General features: G+C 37.9%; 1 protein-coding gene across 5 annotated transcripts in view; it reads left to right on the top strand.

Annotated features, from left to right (window-relative positions):
• Window positions 1-13,407, top strand: part of TSHZ2 (teashirt zinc finger homeobox 2) — a 262,531-nt gene that overhangs the window by 100,294 nt on the left and 148,830 nt on the right. For 3 of the 5 annotated variants that reach the window (XR_006285605.1, XM_043527511.1, XM_043527512.1), the window contains exon 1: window positions 5,385-5,753. The exons of the other annotated variants lie outside the window; for them this stretch is intronic. Coding sequence is in view for 2 of the 3 variants with exons in the window: in XM_043527511.1 (XP_043383446.1) it covers window positions 5,429-5,753 (325 nt within the window). In the remaining variant the exon portion in view is untranslated. Of the gene's footprint in view, window positions 1-5,384; window positions 5,754-13,407 lie in introns of those variants that run through there. 5 annotated transcript variants of the gene reach the window in all.

The raw sequence follows: 13,407 nt of genomic DNA, 5'->3' as shown, positions 1-13,407 counted from the left end.
TGAGAAGCCCTATTGAAAACCTGACTGTAATGAACTCCAGGCCTGGGCCCAATGAGTTACAAAGCCAAGCCCTACCTGAGCGCACAAATCTAACTCACTGCATGACTAATTATGGGCTTCAGCGTGACTTTTAGTCACTGCCCTGAGTAACTGATGGTGTGAAACTTGCTAGTGCAGAGGTAGCATGGGGGTCATGGCCTCCTGCCTGCTCCCTGTGGGATGATGTTTGTCCCTGAAGGTGCACGGAAAACAGCCCCTATGTAGGAGTGCAGCCATGGGGACTGGCCCTGGCTCTTGAGTGGAGTATGCAAGGGCGGGAAGGAAAGCTCTTTACACCCTTCACCCCACTTCTGCACACCCGGGTAAAGTAAAAGACATGTGACTCTGCAGTAAGAGGAAGGACTGGGCTTGTGGTTAAGGCCTTGGCTGGGGTCTCAGGAGATGTTGGTTCAGTTCACAGTGGTGCTGCAGCCACCGTGTGTGACCTTGCCCAAGTCATCTAGCATTTTTGTGTTTCAGTTCCCTGTCTATAAGATGGGGGCAGTGATACTTACTTTCTACCACTCTTTGCCTGTCTTTTCTGTTTAGATTCTGAGCTCTTCCAGGCAGGGGCTGTCTCTTATTATGTGTGTACAGCCCCTAGCACAATGGGGCCTTTATCTTGGCTAGGGTGTTACTGTAATACAGGTGCTATTATAATACAAATAATATTATTGCTATGGTTATCGTTACCTGTTCTGCCTTAGACGTAACTATTTAATTAATAGAAATTATACAGAGATATACAGAGAGAGAGGGGGTGTCATTTTTCACCATTATCCTTCATGCAGAATTTCCTTTGACCTCCATGGGAATTTTGCATGTGATCAAAATGGCAATGGGACGTAGCCCTAATGCTGTAATGTACGCTGACTATAAGTATAAATAGATGGTAATTCAGTTGGATGATAAAACTGTTATGTTTTCTTATGAGTTTATTTATGTCTTAACAATATGTCACATGCCATCACAGCATCTTCACTACCACCACCAAATTCAACTTCTTTCTTTTCTGGCACTTGAAATTAAATATTATTTGTTTTTGATGCAGCAGATACTAAGACATTGTGCCCTAGGTTAAGATAAATTATTTCTGTCTGACATTTCCTTTTTGAAATGCTGGACCATAGCTATGTGTGTTTTCCTTGGTGAAGCAGATTGGGTCAGAATGGTTGAAATGTCATATCCCTGGTGCAAAATGATATTCCTGTTTCCAGCAGGTATGTGAAAGGAGCAGAATATAAAATCAGGCCTCAAAGTCTTGTATATGGTTTTGTTGGCACTTCTTTTAGTGGGGTGACAAGAGCTGTCCCTGTCATTTTCAGCAGACTACATCTATATTACTGGTATAGCACTTGAGTTTGTCTTTGTTTCAAAGCTTACCTGGGAAATATTTCCTGTAGGTCCATTGGAAGATAGGGAAACCTGATGACATGTCGTAAATATACACATCTCAGGGGAAGCAGCACGTGGCAATAGGCATCAACTTCACATTTTAGGTTCTTTGCTGTTAGGTTTGTTTCCAAGACTTTCATTGCGGGAGGTGGGGGGGGACAAGCTAAATTACTGCCGGTGTGGTTTTGTTTTAAAAATCAGTAGCTATTCACAGAGAGAACATTTTTGCCTTTGGGAACAGTTGGCCAAATGGTTATAATAGTGAAACTCGGTTAAGTAGCAGCCCACTTCAACACAACCTAGGTTTGAGTCATACTCAGCCGAATGTCCATACTCAGCCAATGCTCTAAGTGGCTTTAATATCATTAGTTGCATCCAAGTCTGCTGCAGGAGCTAAACCATGCATGCACTGTTTGCCTCTGTTTTGACCAGGAATTGAATGACTGCCATGATTCCATCTGAATTTTCGTTCATTGTTGTAGTAAAGCATTTTTCAATGTCTTCTTCCTTCAGAACTGGGAGGAATTTCCACATCTTCAGGAATGCTGTAAAGTGTGATACCATTTTGGCTTGGGTTGTTCCTTAAATTTAATTTCTCTCAGCTAAAGAAAATTATCTAAAATGGGGAGGGGTCAGAAGGGGTTCCATTTATACAGGGGTTTATCTCCAGAGATGAAATGACCATGTTGTGAATGTACTTACATTTTTTTTCTTCCACAGCATATACTATACAGCTATATTTGGAATGGCTCCGCAGAAGTGCTGCAGAGATGTTAATGAGAGTAGGATGTTTGTATAATTCTGTAAATATTTTATATATATTTCTGGGAACAGTGATCAAATATCCTGGATATTTTTTCTAGCCTAGCCAGTTCCCTCACAGTAACCTAAAACCAATGGTAAAAGTTCAAAGAATGAAGCACCAGCAGATGATCTGGCCCAATCTATTTCAGCATAGAGATTTCCAATTTTGTACCACAAGGAAACCATTGGAAGAGAAAATCCTTATTATGCAAGTTCTTGCTTTAAGAATTGCACCAAGGTACAAATGAGTACAGCTGTGTTCTATTAAGTATCAAATTGTGAACCCTGTACTCAAATTGGTGAGCAGTTACACGCACAAGTAGTCTCATTGAAATCAATGGAACTGTTCCTGTGCACGGTGGCTGACCTAAAATCTGGCCTAAGAGAGCACCTTCCTAGATGACTAATTTTTGTCCTTCTTTTGAATGGTCACTTTAAACAATTTCCATTCTATTAACTTCTTAACTATTAACAAATCACATTTTCAGCTTAGATGCAGGGGCATCATTTCAGAAAAATTCGGAGCGGGAGGTAAAGTTGCATCAGCATATAGAACACTATATGTGATTATATTATATCCTGCAAATGTTGGGGGACAGAGGAAGTGGAAGATATAATGGAGTATATAGATCAATTAAAAGTGTGTGGGGCAAACTAAGGTCAAGGAGGCAACTGACCCTCTTGCCCCATAGCAAATGACATCCCAGCTTTAGCTGTTTTCTGTTGTACTTACTTCTAAAAGGATGCAAGAATCAGTGACTCAGAGAATAACCTCTTACCAAAATCTTCTGGACCATGTGAATTAATGCACCTCTTCCTATTTTATAACCCCTGGAATAGATTGTCTCTAATCTCTTACTCTGTGGCGTTTCACATAGAGAGCAGATTAAATGTGTGCTTCCCGCAGGACACTGGCTTCCAATTCATTTCCCAGGGAAATTCAAGGTGCTGGCTTCCATATAATAGAACCCTGAGTGGTTTGTATCTTGGGTATCTAAGAGAGTGCCTCGCTTCTTCTGTTTAATCTCTGTAGGGCAGATGGATAACCTGAGCTAACAGCCCCAGATTTGTATGCCATGAATCCAAGGAGCAGAATATTCCCAGTAGAGGCACTCAGTTCTGGAGTTATTCCTCTCTTGGTCCGACAGAGCCCACTGACACACTGTAAAGCATGTTTGTTGGCTCAAGATTTTGAGGAAATATGTAGAGTTAGGAAGACTTCCATATTTCGCTTGGAGCTCATTGTACTATCTGCATTGATATGGATGTATTTTAATTAGAACTGGACAAATAATTGGCTTTTTTATGTTTCAATATTTGAACCAAAAAATTGCCCCAAAATTTAGGTTTGGATTGAATGAAACATTTTGTTTGATACAATATGAAACATTTTGGGTGATTTTTACCCTTTTGGGGTTTTTTAATTAAATCTAGCTAAATTTCAAAAAGAAATGTTTTGAAACAAAAAGTCAAAAAGAAATGTTCTGCCTTTTTCAGAAAACTTTCTCCCATTTATTTGGGCTGAAACTATTCATCGATTTCAACCTGAAGTCATGAACTGTATCAATTGACCCAAAACTTCAATTTTCATCAAATAATCTATTAGCCAAAAAAAAAATTGCCCCACTCTAATTTTTAATTTGTGTGTAATGGGAACTAGAGCGTGTAATAGGTACTTGTACTGATGTTTAGGTATATAGGAAGGACGACTGCTAATACTGCCCATGTTAAGATATATTCCCAGGGGCAAGATAAAGAGTACTAATACTCCATTTTGAAATACCTAATTTATTTTTACTAATGGTTTCTTTGTCCATTCTAACTCTACAGTTCTCTTGTTCTTTATTTGTGGAGCTGAGTTGTTCCTTGGTTGGTTTTGGGTCCATAAACACATTAAATTTAAATCAGTCAGCTAGATTGTCCATGAATTTCCTGTGTGCTTAATGATGGTTATGCAACTCAGGATGAGGAGACAGGTAGGAAGGAGGCATTATACTGTATTAAACTTGTGAAAGAATGATTAATTTAAGACATTTCTATTCAGTTTTGTCCCAAATTACTGTTTGTTTATCCTTCACCCTAACACATTTAAAAATCTGTTTAAAGGCAAAGTAATCATTGTAAACTTTAATATTTAGAAAATAAAATCCTCCTTTATTGAGTCTGATATATAATTGATCAAGTGACAATTTTGGTATCTTTCCAATGGCCATATAAAACTTTAGACTGTCTTACTGATGTTGGAGTAATTGCTTATATGGCAAAATACCTGTGGCAGTGTGTCATGTGGAGTTTGCACCATCCCGCTCCCCACACTGAGCCTTACTACCATGGAGTTTGGCCCAGTTGCAGAACTTGCCAGCTATTGTGAAGGTGTAATCTTATAATCTGTACGGGGTTTTTCTTATATTGGATCTCATACCTGATGATGTTAACCTTTTTTGGTATCATGTTATAAAAGGCATTACTATTTTCCCTCATTTATGTTCATTGCATTTAATAACACAGTCTGCTTTTAAGAAAACTCACTCGATTGAGATTGACAGGATCAGGGAGTGCTTCTATCAACCTATCTCCTAGATATTTCAGAAATAATATATTATCTACATTGATCAATATTAGGTGAGGTTTGGTACTTTCAGAGAGGGACCATGTAGAGTTGCTAGAACACAAGATTGGGAGTCAGGAGCCCTGGGTTCTGTTCCTAACTCGGTCGTTGACCTGCTATGTGACTGTCAGCGAGTAACTCAACTTCACTTTGCCTTATTTCCCCATTGTTAAAATTAGAATAATACTTAGCTTGCTCATCTTTGGAAAGCAGGTTAAAATCCTCAGATGAAAGACACTGTTTAAGTGCAAAGTATTATTATTTAGTATTCTATTTGGCAGTTTACTGGTACTTCTCCAAGTTTAAGAACAAACAGCTCCAAATGCTGCTGTGATATCGATCTAGATCGCAAAGCAGGGTTTCCCACTAGAGTCCTCACCCAAAATCTTCCTGGTCTTGCAGTTGTACAGCAATCTGTAAGCCAGTTGGCTCGTGCTCTCGCCCCCAGAGATGGATGGATATTAGTCATAGTCAAGTCAATGGAAGTTTTGCTTGACTAAAGACTGAATCAGGACGGCGGGTTTAGTCCGTAATGGTGAAAATCACACCTACAGCCCCAGTAACTGGAATTTGTACAGGGAAATGTGCCTGGATTGTACTGGGGGATGGAAGTCACACACACAAAATGTGGGGTCAGGTCTTGGCCTGCGGTGCAGATACTCTAGAGCTGTTATTGCCAGTGGCTGCAGTCCTTATGCACTGTTGGTATACTGGTTTCCAACCATCTCTCGTAAATGTGAGTCCTCTCTCAGCCTGACACCTATGGCCCCACCCACTCCAACCTATGTGTGTCTGATGAGGAGCACCCCTACAGGGGCACACAGGTGTCAGAGACCTCTCTCCTCTTGCCTCTTTCACCCATTGTGGTGTGTAAGTAGTGCTGAGGACTTTGTGCAGCCATCTATACGTGAGTAAATTTCCACCCATGGTTAGCAAAATGTTCTGAGAGCCTCAGAATGGAAAGTGCTATTCAAATGTAAATTATTATTTACAGCATCTTATACTTTATATAAGGCTTTTGGAAGTTTCATCTATACACTTGCTTGTAGTAGCAAATCCTTTCATAGCTATAATTTATATGCAAAGATTTTCCCTGTCCTCTTGCACGCTTTCCAATATGTTTGATGAAGGCTGAATACTTCAAATTCATCTGTAGCATTGTGGGTTTTATTTCATATCGTACTTGTATTAAGTTTCGTCTTGGGTTAGGGTTTGCTTTTATGTTCCAGTAAGAAAGGATATAGAGTATGTGATTATTCAAGGTCTTTGTTATTTATATATGTTGCATCCTGTGTGTACACCATTCTGGTGTTCAAGTGAAATGCAGGGTTCTATTTTAAATCTCATGTCTATATATGATCATTAATATCTACTGCAGAGTAAAAAATAAGATAAGCAACTGAAAGACGCATCCATATAAATAAATATAAGTGAGTATGTAAAAGAATGAGTTAAATGGGTTCTTTGCAAATATCTAACTTGTCTCCAGTTTAAGGGGGTCATTCTTCATGCTGCATCTGGTATAAACAGTACTTTTCTATTTATTTTTTTAAAATTCACTGCCTCTAATAAAGTTTTTAGGCAAGAAGTTAGGTATTTTTTTTATTTGTGTTCTCATGTTGCAAGTTGGAAATAGTGGGAAAGGTCACAAAGTATTGAATGTTTTTGTTTTAGTTGTCTTGCCATTTCTTTAGCACTGCTGAATTTCACTCATTTTTCGCTGTATATCCTTGCTGAATCTTTGAAATATTTTGCATTTCCCCCATTTCTTCCCAGCCCCCTTCCCAATACATAATTCTAAGGACAAACCTCCACCTTCATTTCACAATGAAGTTTCTTTTCTATCACATACTTTGCCACTGTTCCATGCAGAGGCCTCTCTCCCTTTCTGTCATGGCTCCATACTGACTGGACAAGGGTCTTTTCTCAGTTCTGTCAATCTGCCCATCTGCATTTCTAATACACTCCTCCTCATAATATCTAGGCATCAAATGCAAGATTAAAGATATAACATTGTTTCTTTCTGAAAAGAACCTCATGCTCCTCCCCATTTTCAGATGACTTCTTGTGCAAGTTACATAGTCTTTCTATGCCTCAGTTCCCCATATGTAAAATGGGGCAAATAGGAATTCTCTTCCTCTCAGTGATGTTGTGAGGCTAAATACATTAAAGATAATGCAGTGCTCAGAAACTGTGGTAAAGGGATTGGGCCATATAAGGTCTGTGCATAGATATGGTGACACCTTTGGAAATGAACAGTAGAGGGTGACTTGCCCCAGTACAGCTCCCTACCACAGAGTAGTTCTTAACCACCACTTGGCAAAATGAAATCAAACTCTAGGAGCAAGGCATTAAAAACAACTTCCCTAATAGAGTCTCTTAGGACCCAAATGTTTTTCAAATAAGATATCTGCTGCTGGGCGGAGAGAGGGTAGGAGGGAGGGGAGTCAGAAGAATTTTTCCTTTCACAGTTTAACTGCAATTTTTGCTCCTCCAAAAGACAATGAACTTCCACCTTTCCGAACAGCTAGTCATTTCTGACAGCGCAGGACTTCTGTTGTATATAGTACAGTATTTATAATGTTTCTGAAAGTGTCTCTTTGATTACATTATTCCTTTGTCTGACCTATACTTTCAGATAAAAGTGTTTTGCTTAGAAACTACATAATAAATCACCTGTAGGAAACAGACAAGTTCTATTGGGAACTAAATGTGAAAAATGGTTTAACAGAGACTAAGTGTAAATGATGGAGTTCTGTTACTAGTTTGGCTCTGCTGGAAGAAAGTAAAAGTAATGTACAGTAGGCATATCTCAGGGTCACTGCAGTCATATGTCAAATGCTGCAATGGTACTTTATTTGGTGAAGGGATCAAAGAAAAGCATTTTTTATTATTATTCTTTTTGTATGTTAAGATATGGAGCAGTTTTTCCTCCCTTCTTATCTTTACTACAACTATGTTACAGTTTGACTGATCTTAGAGATGAGATCACCCGCTCCGCTCCAGAATAGGATTAGGTTTCAGTAGTAAAAAAAAAAAAAAAAAATTATATAAGCGCTAAGTGCATAAGACCTACCTTCCCTGTGTCAGGTGGGAATTATTCTACATCTCTATAAATCCTGCCTTACATTTTTTGTCTCCAAAATAAATGCTATCCTGGGAATTAGGGGTTTCATGGTGAGCAAACTATCACGTGTTTAGATGTGTCACAGTAAATCTCCAAGAGGCTTCAAAGCTGAAAGAGGAGACACAAACGTTCTTCACTTAGGAAGCTTGAATTAAATAAATAAAGTAAGGCCCAGCATGTAACAGCTAAAATGTTCCTTTTCATATGAGTGCCAGTTATTCTCCCCTCCTTTCTCCCCTGGCCCATTCTACTCCCTACTCCCCCAAAACAAAAGAAAAGACCGTTTCAAGTGAAATAACCAGTCTTTGGAATATTTGTCATGAGTGGTCCCTGGATTCAAAATAGCTTTGGCATGACCATTGTGTTTTACTAGTGATATTCTGCAAGAAGATACCAAAATATACATTAGTTACCTTAATGGTACACAATTATCCTATATTAAATAAATACTAGAGTATTCTTTCTTTAATATACATATTAGAATTACAGGCTCATGCTTTTCATGGAGAAGGTCTAAGGGTCGATCCTTGCTGATTATGTGGGGAAGTCTGACAATGGGAGGAAATTTATTCCGTAATATTGTAAATAAGTTTCTGAACTCCTAGTAAATTAATTGGGAAATGAGGGACGTAAACCCCTCATGAGATAGGACCTTGAGATAGCCAACATCCTTTAAGTACTCAGAGATGAACACTACAACCATTGCCATGTACTGACTGCACAGCTACCGAAATTGTTTTGCTTGTGGTATTATTTACCACACCTTTGACTCGGAAAAGGCACATCCCATGAGAATAACTGGAAGTCATCATGATATATGTGATAGTTTCTACCCTGAATTTTTTTTTAAAAAGCTGATGAAATTAATGAGGAATGACAAAAAGAAAAGGAAACCATCGAATGGTGTAGCCCAAGTCAAACCTGAGCAACAAGCACAGGGGGTTAAAACAGGAGCACAGTAATGTAGGTGTAAGCAAATGAACCGTCTAATCAATAATTAACAATTCGTTTTCTTCTGTCTTTTATCTTTACTTTTTTCTCCCACTCTTCTATCCTATGTTTCTGTTTTGCATTTTCCATGTTCCTGCAATTAATTAAAAAACAAAATCAAAGCACAAGGTTATAAAGTTTCATTACTGAAATCCTGTTGGAATGAAAAGTTCTGGTTCTCCAATCCCATTAGTTTATGCTCTTGTTGGAGACTGGATGTGCATGTTTTATAGAATGCGTGATTCCAAAATGTCCTGCTCCTCATAGACAAGCAATTCACAATACTTCTGAGCAAAGGAGGCTTTGTTTTATAAATCTCCAATGTAATGTACATGCAGTTTGGTGTCATGTTATATTGTCATATGACAAGACATGAACCAATGTAAGCCATCATAACATGGCACAAAGCGATTTATGAGTTACACCTTTTCTGATTTTTTGGTTTAAGAAAAGGATCTCTCTCTTTTTTTCCCCGCACAGGTAGAAATTGATGCTCAAAAGAAAATCCCTTGTGTTACCTGGAAACTGACAGATGCCCCTATTTTCTGACTATGCAAATTAATCTGAACATGGCTCTACCCAGCCAATCTACTGGTTTCTTTACTTTCCAACACTTACCAGTTTTGAATGTCAGTGGTGTACTAAGTTGGTTAACTGTTTGCTTTAGGCAGGGAGAATACTGGTTCTGGCATGCAGTTAAACCTGTGCTTTTTCCAACTGGACAACTAATGGGACCAACGAAAGGTAGAACTGCCTAGTTAGGAAGATCTTTGTGTCTCAAATCCGTCCCAGAGGCCAAGTGAGGGAGTCTACTTCTGCGATGGTTGAATTTGAAATATAATTATGTACACCTTAAAGCCACCAAAACAAACAGATATGTACTCATACAAAGTAGTTGCCATTCAAGACTCAGTGTTGTTCTATACTGATTGCAATAGCATAGTACAGGCAGGAGCCACAGTGTATTTAGAAAAGTTAATTTTGAGGTTTTATGGGCAATCAATGTGTATGTGAGCATTGTGTGTGTAAAACCAAAGAGTAATTACACTCATCTGTTTGTCCTCAGTTCTGACTGGGTATCTTGTGCCAGTCTACTATACTGTAGAGTCTGAAACGTGAGGCAACAGTTGAAATCCTGGCAATTTTACTTCACTGCATACGATGCAAAATGGCCGAGGCAGCCCATACATCCCATTTCAGAGAACTCTCCATGTACGCTTCACACCCTTTTAGATTTTTTTGTTTTATAAAACAATTGGTAACTTGTTTCCTTGAGCAATAGTTGGGTAAAATATTACCCTTGGGTTAAAAAGTTTTACTTCCAATTGTGATATTCCGCTTTCAGCATTATTTCACACTCTTGGTAACTTTTCTAACCCTTAAGAAATATTGTACCACTATTGCCTTCAAACCAATCACTATTTATTATACTGTATATATAGTGCTGTCCAAGTACTATGGCAAAGCTAGCAAGAAAGATTACATGGAAGAACTTCAAGGTTTCTCGATCCTTTTTAAAGGGAAAAGTTACAGAACTTGGAGATCTTACACATTAATTCCCTGCATGATTTCAGTGTGTCTTCATGGAAGGTGGTAGTTTTGTGTTTATCTACACAGAAGAACCCTCTTATAGGGTAAACTTTGATTCAGTGCACTGGAGGATACATACTCCATTTAAACCCCACTTAATTCTCAGGTTAAAGTCTTAAATGGGATTAAAGTAAAACACCTTCTGTCTAAGTGGTGGTTCTCTTCAGTTAGAGCTGCACTGTGCATTGAAACAATTCAGGACTTTCCATTCATTTCAGTATAAATGGAGTTTTGTCCTATTAGAGTTCCATCCAAACCAGTTCCACTCTACACAGGCACTGTATTTATCAACATTTATCATAAGGCATAGATATGGGGCCAGATTCTGCTTTTGGTTAGATGAGAGCAAAAATTGTCCTTTAATGTCCAAATAGTAAATGGTAAAAAAAGATGCAACCACTGTGAAAAAATTCTATAATGTTCTGAGACCCACCTTCTTTAGTCAGCAAAACTTTTCTCTTTCTCTGACTATATAATAAAATAGATACACCTTCTTACTAATCTAGGGTGATTTTTTTTTAATCCTTTTACTCCTGAATGATTTGCTATCACACCCACAACAGCAAGGGAGTAGATCTTCAGCTGGTGTAAATTGCCATAGCTCCATTGACTTCAGTGGAGCTATGGCAATTTATACCAGCTGAGGATCTGCCCTTTGGGTACCAGTGGCTCATATGGGTATAAAGGGAATTGTGAGGCTAACAGGACAGCTCATGACTTAGTCTAACATATGGTGGCCATATAGCACATTTAAACTCCTTTCCATCTTCCGAAGTTTTAATCTTTTTTATATTGCTGGTTACCTCTTATTTCTTCTCTCTGTGTTGTGATAAAATGGAGGTGGGAGAATATTAATGGCACTAATGGCTGAAACCCTTGGTATTTATCAAAAAGCAATGGGGCAGCACCAATTTGAAATGGAATGTCAGTATTGTGATGAGGGTCCACTGACCTTCGAGGTGACCACAGTAAAAGGATTAAGACATTTGCATCTGACTGATAAATATCTATTTAAGAGCTACTTGTTTTTGTTTCATTCATAGACTGAAAATCCAGGGTCCCCTTAAATTCTCCCTTGACAAATGGAGTTTGAAAACAATGCAGGACAAAGAGAAATATGCCCCTGATATAATTATACCTTCTGCAACTTAAATTTTAGACATTCAGTTTCATCTCTTACTTAAATGTATCTCTGTATTTTAATAGGAACATTCAGCTATGCTTTTATTAATGCAAAAACGTTAAAGCACCAACCCTGAATTCTAAAGCCTTAAAGGGCTGTTTCGAACAGAACCTGTCATAAAATGTGCTCTCAAGCATGTCCCCTTTAAGAGATTCAAGAATTAAATGTTCCCGTATGTGAATTTTATTTTGTACAGCACATTTGCTTTATGGCTACAATTAAGTTAGATGTGCCGATAACAATGTCTGCTTTCCATTTTAAATCGCACATTTCAGACAGTGTGCATTGTTTTATTATCTAATCCACATGCTTTTAATTGCAATTATGGTCCCTTATGAGTCCCCTGGGAGGGCATGATTGCAATTAAAAATGTAATTTAAATGTTAATTAATTACATTCATTTTCTAAACTGGGAAAATTTCATTTATTATTTTCATGTGTTGTGCACTTATCCTAAATGCATTACCTTCTAAATGTTTTTTTTTCTAAATTAAGTGTTATGTTTATAAAACAGGGTGTTTAATACCCTTTAAAATTTTGTTGGAATGTTTATACAAATTATTACTTTAAATTAATTGATTCTGAGCTCTATGTGCAATCTATATGTGCCATGAAGAACAGAAAAGAGGGTATATTTGATATTTTGCTGAAATTACATTACCATAAGCACCAAAAAGTTCATTAGAAATGTTTATTCTGTATGCACTCTGATACACCTTTTACTAGACAGAAGAGAAAAAAACCCCAAACCTAAAGGGTTTAAAGTGTGTATTTTTATGATTAGGTGGCCAAATTCTAATGTCCTTACTTAATTTTTACTCATGCGTTATTCAAGTAAACCCCCACAATGAGAATTGGTGCAGTTCCATGTACACATTGGGTAAATACACATGCAAATGGCTAGCTGTTATTTTCATTTTAATATTTTTATATATTTCAATAGCATCCAATGGACATATCAGGGTCCCATTCTGCTTGGTGCTAGACAAACTGTTCCTGCAATCAGGAGCTTAAAATATAATTTGTAAGATGTTGCAACGAGTGTAACAAACAGTAGGAAAGGGGGAAGGTGGATGAAGGTAATGGCAGTATGGCCAACTCCACATGTTCAAAAATTCAAAAATCATGAGATTTTAAAACACTAAGATTCTTTTTTCTTGTTTTCTGTTTTTTGAATCTTTAGGATTCACTTGGGTCATGTTTTCCATCTTTTCTCTGCAACCAGGAGGACTAGAAGCCTACTTTGTTTGGGGTATTTTTGGGGGTGGGGGTTGTTTTTTAAAGAAAGCTGAGAATTTCACATAATCCCATGACTCCAAGAGTTGGCACTTCTAGAAAAAAAATCAAATAATTATGAGAGTTGTGATAAAATCCCAAGAATTGTCAACACTGTAACAATAATAAGTTAATATAATTGCATACTCTATCAATGGGCCATATTCAGAACCATTTCCATTGGCTTCAGTGGGCTTTGGATCAAGTCCAGTATTCACAATCTGATGGTTCTGAATTCTTTGAAAGTTTTTTTTTCTCCTATAAATAAATATCTGCAATCACTGACCTACAATGGTCTGCAGAGAGAACTACAACCTACGTTGTCCGCTTGGAACATCAAGTGATTTCCCAGGTTTAGCAACCCTCTTAATTAGGGTTGCTAGGAAGCATTACGAT

This window comes from Chelonia mydas, chromosome 13 (genome assembly GCF_015237465.2).
Source record: "Chelonia mydas isolate rCheMyd1 chromosome 13, rCheMyd1.pri.v2, whole genome shotgun sequence".
NCBI lineage: Eukaryota > Metazoa > Chordata > Testudines > Cheloniidae > Chelonia > Chelonia mydas.
The sequence above is the reverse complement of the archived record's forward strand: the minus strand, read 5'-3'. Positions and strand labels throughout refer to the sequence as shown.